This window comes from Schistocerca americana, chromosome 5, assembly GCF_021461395.2.
Source record: "Schistocerca americana isolate TAMUIC-IGC-003095 chromosome 5, iqSchAmer2.1, whole genome shotgun sequence".
NCBI classification, from domain to species: domain Eukaryota; kingdom Metazoa; phylum Arthropoda; class Insecta; order Orthoptera; family Acrididae; genus Schistocerca; species Schistocerca americana.
In genome coordinates, this window is record NC_060123.1 from 149,596,574 (window position 1) to 149,607,696 (window position 11,123).

The 11,123-nt window shown below is 37.7% G+C and overlaps 1 protein-coding gene across 1 annotated transcript in view; it reads right to left on the reverse strand.

Moving 5' to 3' along the window:
• The window catches only part of LOC124616150 (trichohyalin-like), a 470,869-nt gene that overhangs the window by 87,022 nt on the left and 372,724 nt on the right, over positions 1-11,123 (reverse strand). The window contains exons 15-16 of the mRNA XM_047144429.1: positions 5,464-5,533; positions 3,926-4,303 (exon numbers count right to left, since the gene is read on the reverse strand). Of these exons, the coding sequence (XP_047000385.1) occupies positions 3,926-4,303; positions 5,464-5,533 (448 nt within the window). The remainder of the gene's footprint in view (positions 1-3,925; positions 4,304-5,463; positions 5,534-11,123) is intronic.

Below are 11,123 nucleotides of genomic sequence, written 5' to 3' on the forward strand. Positions count from 1 at the left end.
CCATCTGTAAGTCATTAGACTTGTATTCCCCAGTCTCTCTCTTGGTACATGATGCCATCTCAACAAAGCTCTACAGTGTGCTATGAAGTAAGCTTTATGGTGCAACCTGTGTAGTTTCTCAAATTTTTTGTGTATTTGTATGCCTGTTATGTTTGCATTTATATGATCTTATTATGTAGTTTAAGGAAAAGGAAAAAAAGGCTACTCAGCATTGTCTGGACCCCCCTGCTCTGAATTGTAATGCACCATAGGTGAAGTCTGAATCACCCCCAGAAGAAGGGGGAGGAAGTTTAAGGGGGGGGGGGGGGGGGAGAATAAACCATGTTACTCATATAAGGTTAATTTTTTTTTTTATCATATCTGAAGCATCTCCAATCTCCAACAACATTCTCCAAAAGATACTCACTGTGGACTGTGGGATATAATCAGTGGATTGAGGCATGAGCAAGGAGAGAGGTCAGTCAGTATTGTGCGGAGAGTGTCTCTGGTCAGTGACGGCAAGTACCACTGCACGGACACTGAGAAAGGAGTGTGAAGTGGGCCTGCAGCTAAGGTGGGGGAGACATGACAGTGTTTGAACTCTGTAAGGATGCTGACAATGGTTTCATGGTGTGTTGAGAAGGCATACAGACCATGAAATGGTTGTTGACTACATTGGACAAATATATGGTATGCCAGCCTTGGAACTTTTGAGGCATTGTGACCATTCAGGCAGGTAGTTGCCGGTTGAAGTCTCCCTAAAGAAAGTTGTCACAGTGAAAAGTGCAGCAGAACTGTGTGAAAAATGTGTTTCTGTTAGAACTGTGGTAGGATACTGAGACTGCCATTGATCTAAGGGTTTTCGGAAAAGATTTGAGACTTGTACATTCATTTACTCAACCTTCAATCTGATGATACTTGGCAGTACCGCAAACTCACTTGTATATTGCAGTGCATTTCTGATTGATGTTAAGGACAGATGTAGGTGGCATGAGTAGTTCTGAGAAGTGATCAATCACAGGGACAGGTAACTAAGCAATTATTTGATGTATATATTTGTAAATTGGTTCACTGTGGAACAACTGTCAAGCAGTAACTAGTGTTTGTTTTCAATGAAACCTATTTTATTTGACTGATTGTGCTCAAATTGTAATCTGTAAGTTTAAAATTCTTTGTGATTTTAAAAGGTTAGAACTTTCTAATACTTTTTAGAAAATTCAAGCACACAAGATGTTAATGGACATGATGAAGAAACAGTAATACCTCTACACTGATAGAGGAAGGCTTCATATTTGTATCTGTGAAAAACTTAAAAAGACTCAAGATTAATTACTTATTTTTAGAAACTTTTTTAAAAGTATGTTTATGAAATATTAATTTGAAGTATGATGACCAAATACTTGGTAGGGCACAGTTTGACTGTTATTTTTATTTGTTGGGCTACTGTTGCTAAAGTTTCTTTTGGCTTTCAGTAGACCACCAGCACATTCCACTCCCCACAGATCCACACCTCTAGCCTCTTTTTTACGTTTTCAGGATTATTACTCAACAAATGATTGTCAGTTCAAGCGAGACACAATTCTGACTTTCATATTGACAATATTTTATATAGTTTCATATTAGTCTGCTCGCTTAACTAACTAAATAGAATCACAACTGATTTCAAAAGCCAAGGATGGGGCTGGGGTATGTCCTAATGCTTTTAGCATGTATCTTTTTAAAAATCGTAACTTTGTAACAATGAATGTAATAAATTTGAATGAAATGCCTTGTGATAAGTTCTAATGTGGTTTGTTGAATCAAAAAAATGTTTTTACAACTGTATTATAAATAATTTGTTTACAAAATATTGTTTGTACAGGGTCATCATTCATTCAAAGGTATTGTACATGCTATTTTTACACATAATTTGCTTGTTTTGACATGTTTTTATACACCCAGGCACAAAAAATCTACTTCACAATCTGAAAATCATCAAGACATTTCTTGTTGGCACACTTTCCATCCTGGATCTTACTGATATGAGTACATACTTGTCAGGAGTGACATTTTTCACAGATGAATTTTTCTAAGTCTGCTTAGATCAAGACCTGGAGGTGGACCAGTTTCTTGGCATTTGTTGCCTAGTGCTGCAAATGAAATCCTGAACTCTAAAAGAGAATAAACTTCATTTTTCTCTCCCAAATTTTTCATCCCATAATAATCACAAATACAATAATGATGCATGCAAGAACACATGGGAAAAAAACATCTTTTTTCAGCATTTGAATTGTTTTCTGTTAAAAGTATTAAAAAATCATTTAATTTGATTTGTCTTCTCCTACATCACTATCAGACAAGTTTACCATCTCAAAACTGTGCATGTGCAACTAGAGGGCCAGCAAAGACATAAGTAGCCAGAAAAGACGGTATGGAATATCATATGTGAAGACAGTATAGAAAGTGCTGTTGTGAAACACAGATAGATCAGAACCAAAAAAATGGGTTCTAGCACAATACAGACATCCTTTCTCCAACCATCTACATCGTTCTCAACAGAGGGCACCAAGTGTAAATGCAGCTAAAATCCCACATGCCAGACAAATAATGCTGGTTGATTAACTTTGACACCCGAAGTCCTTATCACTTTCTCTTTTTTGGGTATTAAACCTTATAGAACATGTTTAGCGTGCTGTATGTAGGCAGTTCATGTCTGTGTTTATCAACCACTCTCGAAGAGCTATGGAATTTGCCCAGCAGGAGGGCACGCCATGTCACTGATGCCCTTATTCACAGTGTCTTATTTTGCATTTAAACTTGTATTTCTCCGAGGTGGTCACATACCAGATCATGCAGCTAGTGTCTGGTAGCGCAGGGTGTACAGGAATGAAATCACAAAAATGAAGAGTTAGTGTCACTGTTGTTATTAAATTCATTGCAATGGCATTTATGTAGGGAGGAAGTGGTACATTCAGCATCACTTCCATGATCTGTCAATGTGAATGCCATGTTGCACATGAAAGTGGTATATTTTTTCTGTAATAAATCTCCTGCAGAAATAATCGTAATATTATGAAATGAATAATGTTGTAGTCTATCTAGGTAAGTGATACAGACCACAATGGGCTAAATGAAGAACGTTTCTGTAGTATAAGAGTTAACTACACAGTACTAAACATTCATCTTGACGCTAATTGGCTTGTATTCAAATTGCATATTTTTGCATATTCAGTTGTCTTTCTGCTCCACGACTGGTGGTATTTAAATTCCTCAAAATGGTGTTGCATTTAGTGTATATCATTCTGGTGAACTGCAAGAGTGATATTCTTCTCTGTTGTGATTTAACACTTCCTGTCTGTCAACATTGCTGGTCCTATGATACTCTTATGAGTACTGAGTACCCTATTATGATGACTGCAAGAAATAAATTGAATATGCTTTATAGACTTCATTCTGATCATCCAAAATATGCATGTTATGTTCTATCAATGGAAAACCTTCTCTCACTTTACCTTTTCCTGTAGTAAACATTTACATTCCTCATTATTCTTGTATTCATACATGCACACTGTAACAGTGCTACCAACTAATTTTTGTTTCACTTTCCAGCTATATAAATTTCAGTATAGTTCATACTGTGTTTTATTTGTTTGTTTTCAGACACCCTGAACATACAATTAATCACATGTAAAACTGTAGTACCTTTAAGCATTGAGTTTCAGTCAGATGAAGTGTTCCTCTTTTTGTCATTTATTTATTACTTGGGGGCTAAGATCAATATTTATAATTTCTATGTTAATTTTTTCAAGAATAGCTATAACATTGGGTGCTAGGGGACTTTTCACAGTACACAACATTCATTTACGTGGGCTGCACATCTAAAAATAAGTAATACTGAAATCTAAGTGAGGATAATAATTTATGATCGTGAAAGTGTTATTTTGTATGATTGGGTACAGTTTCTTACCTTTTCCATGATCTGTTTCCGACGTGTTGATTCCTGATGTAACACCTTCTCCCTTTCTGCAGTTATTCTAACACTTTCACGAAGTGCCTCCTCCAGCTCCTCAATCCTGTCATCTTTCTGTCGAACCACCACAACCAGTTCCTCAAGCTCAGCTATGTTTGCATTCTCCTGAAGAGCAGTTTCCAGGGTACCAATTTCTTTCTCCAGTTCAGACACCTTTTGCCCACGTTTCTTGAGTTCTTCCTTAAGTTCTTGAATTTCACTCACTCGATCATCAAAACCATCACTCTTTTCTTCTTTAGCATCTTCCATAACTTCCAAAGCATTTTTGCTGCTGATGTTCAGAATGGTTTCCACAGCCTTGTCCTGCATTTCCACCTATATTTTGTGTTCCAGTGTAGGGATTGAAACTCAAATATGAATTGCAGGAACAAAACAAAAGATACACAAATAGGAGGGGAAACAAAACAAATCATACTGTCAATTAATACAATTCTGATACTGTTGCAAGGACCAAGAAGATGTGTTGAAATAGATGAAGACAATACAGAAAAAGACAGAATCTAAAGCAGAAATGCTTCTGTTTACCCAACACCAGCTACCATTGCAAAAATGAATTCTCACATTAAAACATGTTAAAAACTCTACAAAAAGACTCAAACAAGATACAGGATAAAGCAGGAGAGGAAAACTAAAAAAAGCTCTTCAAGAAACCAGCAGGGCCAGGCTATTTGAAATCAAAAAGAAATAAAGAGATGAAAATAGAAGCATTTTAATTGGAATGTAAAGAATGGTGTGGACAGTGTGGTAGAGAGAGAGAGAGAAAAAAATAAAATCTGTATTAGTAAGTGTTAAAACATTTGCTGGATTGTTAAAAAACAATATTAGTAAAGATCTACAGAGATTATCATACGTGAATGTCTGATACAGAAGATACATGCATATATTGAAAGTTAACATTAGTTAAATTCTCATATTTAAGAACATGCATACTAATCACTTTTTCAAATTGCTTTTATCATCATAGAAATTAATATTTCAATTGATATATGACAATATGTAGTACAGAAGATATGTTAGGAAACATCCACATGTAATAAATTATTTAAAATACGTTAGTGTAGGAAAGATGAACTGTTATTGATCCAATTACTGTATAAAATGCAAAGAATAGAAGAAGAACGAATTATATTTTATAAATATCAGTTTTCACATGCACCATAATAAAGTGATTCACATAATATCACAACAGCACACAGTACCAGTATATTTTTCAATTTTAAATTCTTCTCATTCATTATATTAACATGTTTCTGATCCTTTACACAAAATCACTGAAAAAAAATTAATTTCAGAATTGATTCACTCCAATATTTAGAAGAATATGTCAAATTAAGGAAAGTCCTGATATAATAGTTATAAAAAAGGAAATAATGTACCTAACTAGATCAAGTCATGAACTAAATGAGATTGGTAAGTTATAATAGCAAAGTCTCTGAACACATGAATACAAAAAGGCAAAGCGTTACATTGTATACCTCTTCTCTCCTTTCCATTTGTGCACTGGCTTGTTGGCTTCTCAGTTTTGCTTGGGCATTCTTCAGTGCCCTGAAAAAAAAGATTCAAGTTCAATACTGTCATTCTTCTACAGTCCTGCACATGTGATAGCACACAATCAATTTATTTTAGCATAATATAAGAACTAACCAAGGCTAAGAACCACAAATGGAACAAAGTCTCTGATTTCAGGACTTCTAAAAATAGAGGAAACAGTACACAAGGACTGCAAAAAATTATTCAATTGAAAAAAGGATGAAAAAAATTCTTATGCCCTTGAATCAAGAAACAAAAATGTTGAAGCAATGGAAACAGTTATTACAAATTATAATATTATGTTACTTCTGACTGCTAACATGCACCTTATCTTTCTTCTGACGAAGAAAAATAGATTAGCTGAACTGCTAGCTGAAAATATATTAGGGAGGGGGGAAGGGGGGGAGGGGGGGGGGGAAGTGTCACTACCAATAGGTATAATTTCTATTATTACTGGTGTGGGAAGTAAGACCTTTTTTGGTAAGTTTAATTTCTTTTTTCCAGGCACACTGCTTTAAAAGAGGTCCAGGTAAATCAAGTATCCCACACAAAAGAAACTTGTTTGAATAATCTTATCATGCCAGAATGGAATTTTTACTCTGCAGTGGAGCGTGCACTACTGGCACTACCTGGCAGAGTAAAACTGTGTGCCGGACTGAGACTCAACCTTTGCCTTTCGCTGCCAAATGCTCTACCGTCTGAGCTTCCCAAGCACGGCTCATGACCTCTCCTTACTGCTTTACTCCCACCAGTACCTCACCTCTTACCTTCCAAACTTCATAGAAATTTGCAAGCCTTGGAAGAAAGGATATTGCAGAGACATGGCTTAGCCACAGCCAGAAGGTAGGAAATGAGGTACTGGCAGAAGTAAAGCTGTGAGGATGAGCTGTGCTTGGGTAGTTCAAGTGGTAGAACACTTGTCCGTGGAAAGCAAAGGTCTCAAGTTTGAGTCTCAGTCCAGCACACAGTTTTAATCAGCCAGAAAGTTTCATATCAGTGCAGTCTCCTGGAAACATCCTCTAGGGTGCGACCAAGCCTGGTCTCCACAGTATCCTTTCTTGCAGGATTGCTAGTCTTGCAAGTTTCACAGGAGTGTTGCTTCAAAGTTAGTAGATGTGATGAAGTAGTAGCAGATGTAAAGCTGTGAAGATAGTTGTGAGCATTGCCTGGGTAGTTCAGGCAGTAGAGCAATTACCCACAAAAGGCAAAAATCCCGGGTTTGGGTCTATCACACAGTTTGAATCTGCCATGAAGTTTTACATCTGCTACCGAGTGAAAATCTCATTCTGGAAACTACTGTATTCTTTCTTCCAGAAGTGCTAGTGTTGCAAGTTTTGCAGGAGAGCTTCTGTGAAGTTTGGAAGGTAGAAGATGAGGTACTGACAGAAGTAAAGCTGTGAGAATGGATCATGAGCCATGCTTGAACAGCTCAGGCAGTAGAGCACTTGCTTGGAAAGAGCAAAGGTCCCGTGATTGAATCCGAGTCTGGCACACAGTTTTAACTTGCCAGGAAGTTTCAGTCTTACCATGATGCATCAGAATGTTAGAGGAGTAAAAAACAAAGTTAATGCACTTTTTATCCATTTATGTGATGTCAAAAGGAAGTTGATATATTATATCTGCCTGAGCAGCCTGTACATAAAGGAATCCATATGCTAACCATAAGTGACTAAAAATCAGCAACCGATTTCAGTAGGAAAAATACAGATAATGGAGGAGCTGTCATGTAAGTTAAAAATAACATCTGGTTCATAATCATTTCTGCTTAGTTCAAGAATTGGAAGCCTGCATTTGTGAACTGTTGCTACCAGAAAGGTCATTTATAAATGTCACAGTAATAATACATGGATCCACAATGGAAAACTTTAAGATATTCTTAGAAAAACTTGAATATGTATTACGCCAGCTAGCAAACAAAAGAAAGTAAATGAGAAACAGTGGAAATGTTAATATTCATTTTCTGAAAGATTCAAATAAGAGAAACAATTTGGAAATATCACTTAATACTCATAGGTTTTGTTGTTAATTTTCATGCCATAATTGCATAGGAAAGCAGTACACTAGTACACAATATTTTTGTAGGTGAACACTTAAACAGTGACATGAATGTTTATTCAGTAGTGAATACCCTCTTTGACTGTGATTCACATGAGCCACAATTAATAACTTACCTAACAATAATTACATGGTAATTAATGAATAGACAAGAGTGAGTTTCAAAGCAGTCTTACAGACAGCTGTCTGGAGGGATGTGTATAAATTGTCCCTTTACATCAGCCTTTTCACCCTGGTAGCCCATTTAAACCTCTGAGCATTGAATTGCAATGGAGCTACATATATGTGATTAGATCAAATGAGGTTTGGTGTAGACTGTTAGCTAGAGAGTAATGACTGCAAGGCAGGCATATCAACATAAAATTGATATGTATTGTAAGAGGTCAATATAAGACTTAAAGGGCAGTACATATTCTTAAAGTGTGAATCCAATGGACTCACTGAGATTTGAATAAAATCCTTCTACAAGCAAACTCAGGTTAAATGGATGAGGAATCAGGTGATCCTGGTTCATAAAATACAATGGGAAAGACAATACACAAACAAAAGTTGGTAAATGAGGACTGAATCTTACCAGAAGTCTTAACTACCATAAAACTGTAGACAGATGACAGATCCACAAAGTGAACTCTAGATACAGTTAAGCTGCCAAAAGTGTACTATCCAGCAGATTTCTCAGTGAACTTTACCTGCTAGCATAAAGAAAATAACATAAACCAGTGTGTGCGAGATGTGTGAGAAGTGTGGGTGGTAATATAAATTTTCAGGGAAAAAGCAAAAAGTCCAGCTAAATCTCTCTCTCTCTCTCTCTCTCTCTCTCTCTCTCTCTCTCTCTCTCTCTCTCTCTCTCTCTCTCCCTCCCTCCCTCTCTTTCTCTCTCTTCTCTCAGATTCCTACAGTTGTCACTGCATCCCATACATCTGTTGCCATCGGTTATACCTTCCCTGTCTTCTGCTGTTCCTCTTTTTCTCATGGCCTCCTTCACCCCATCTAACCAAGCAACCTTTGGTCTTCCTCTTTTCTTCTCCTTTTTCCATGAAGGCGGTACACAAGGTGATCTTTGGCCACCTGTCATATGTCATTCACATTGTATGTCCATACTACACAAGCTGCCGTTCTTCTATTCTAACACTTACTACATCTCATGGCCTACATGCCAGTTCCAACCACCCCTCAGCATAAAAGCAGTTTGTTCTGGTTAAGAATGCTGATAGACAAAGTTTCCTCATGCAGCAGCTGAATGATCTATGAGACTTATAGGGAAGGTATCACATGCTGGCTACAAGGATGCTAGCAGAACACGCTTTTGCTCCCTCTGGTCCTTGCTCTTGGCAAAGCATGCTGTGCTCCCCCCCCCCCCCCCCCCCCCCCCCCCCCGCCATCCCCAGTGATCAGTGATCTCCAGACACTATTCCACAACTGATCATCAATTATCATTTCCCTTCTGATTGGCTGGTGGTTCATTCACTGCACAAGGGTGTGCCCAGCTGTACTGCACACTATATAATGTATATAGTACAGCTTTCAGCCTTGTTTATGTTCCTGTCAATGACTCAACACCTCTGCTACTCCAGGAGTTGTCACCTCTACTCCTAAATTCTTTAATGCCAATCAGGATTCTCAATGTTTGTAACTTGCAGTGGTCTGTACTTTGTTGGGTATTTAGAATTCATTACTAACATTTATGATTCTGGTTCTTCTCTTGACTAACAACTGTGACAATGCAACCACTTTCCTTTGTGTGAACTACATCTATCACAAAACCCATGAATTATCATCTTTTAATCACTGTCCATGGGAAAGGTAATTGATCAATACTGCCTATTACTATCACATGTCACTGTCTGCACATCCTGTCTTCAAGCATTGCCTCTTAATTTCCCTACCTTTATAGACTGTTGGGACAAATGCTATCAGTTGCTTCCTTGTACCACCACACATGAATACCTCACTTCAACAGACAAAAATTATACAACTGCACTCATACTGTGCAAGGCACTGTGAAGATTGTGGCACATAGTATTGCCCATTGTACATCTACAAACACACTCCGAAAGCCACCATAAGGTGTGTGATGGAGGGTACCTTGTACCACTACTACTCTCTTCCTTTCCTGTTCCACTCGCAAACAGAGTGAGGGTAAAACTACTGTCTATATGCCTCCATACAAACCCTAATTTCAAGTATCTTATTTTCATGGTACTTATGTGTAATTTATGTTGGTGGCAGTAGAATTGTTATGCAGTCAGCCTCAAATGCTAGTTCTCTCATTTTTCTCCATAGTGTTCCTCAAAAAGAATGTTGGCTTCCCTCCAGCAATTCCATTTGAGTTCCTAAAGCATCTCTATAACACTTGCATGTTTTTCAAACCTACTGGTAACAAATCTAGCAGTGGCCTTTGAACTGTTTCAGTGTCTTCCTTTAACCCAGCCTGGTATGGATCCTGAATACTCAAACAGTACTCAAGAATAGGTTGCACTAGCATCTTATATGCAGTCTACTTTACCGATGAACCACACTTTCCCAACATTTTCCCAATAAGCTGAAGTTGACCATCCACCATCCGTACCACAATCCTCATGCTCATTCCATGTCACTTTGCAACATGATACCCAGATATTTAAACGAAGTGACTGTGTTACGCAGGACACTACTAATGCTGTATCCAAACATTATGGTTTTTTTCCCCTACCCATCCACATAAACTTACATTTTGTGATCCACAATGATCCATGTCAGTGTGCTTGAGAACTGGCAACTATGATGAACTGTTACCACTATACCAGTATGTGATATTTGCATGCTGTGGGGAAGGTTCAAAATGGCTGTCACATGTTTTAAGCCAAAATCACAAAAATTAGCATTGTGCATCTATGCTTGCTCGTCATAAACTGGCTTGTGAACAACACTAACCGTTCCTATCCTATATCATCGCTCATGATGAGAAATGGTGTCTTTGTATTAATATGAGGAAAAGAAAGGAATGGCTGAGCCCAAACAAAGCAGCAGATCCCTGTACAAAGACCTTTGCACATCTACAAAAGATAATGTTATGCATCTGGTGAAACAGCAACAGTGCGGTGTCATAAGAATAGTTTTCCCAAGATGTAACCATCACTGCTGACATTTATTGTCAACAACTGAGACGTCTTGCAGATGCAGTCCAAGAACAGTGATCAGGAAGATTGTCTGAAGTGATGCTACTCCACGACAATGCCCACCAACATTCTGCTAGACTGACAAAAAACACTACACAGGAGATGTGTTGGGAAGTCATTCCACACTCATCTTATTCACCTAATCTTCCACCTTCAGATTATCACCTTTTCTGCTCTCTGTCAAACAACCTTCAAGAAACTTGCTTTCCCAATGAAAATGCACTCCTACATGGCTTGATATGTTCTTCACCTCAAAACCAAGTGACCTCTACAGTCGCGAAATTGAAATGTTACTCCAGCACTCACAGACTTTTGTAATTGTGAAGGATAATATATTGTTGATGCCTAAACTCTCTGTTATGTGCATTTGCCACGTTTATTAAACTTTTCGA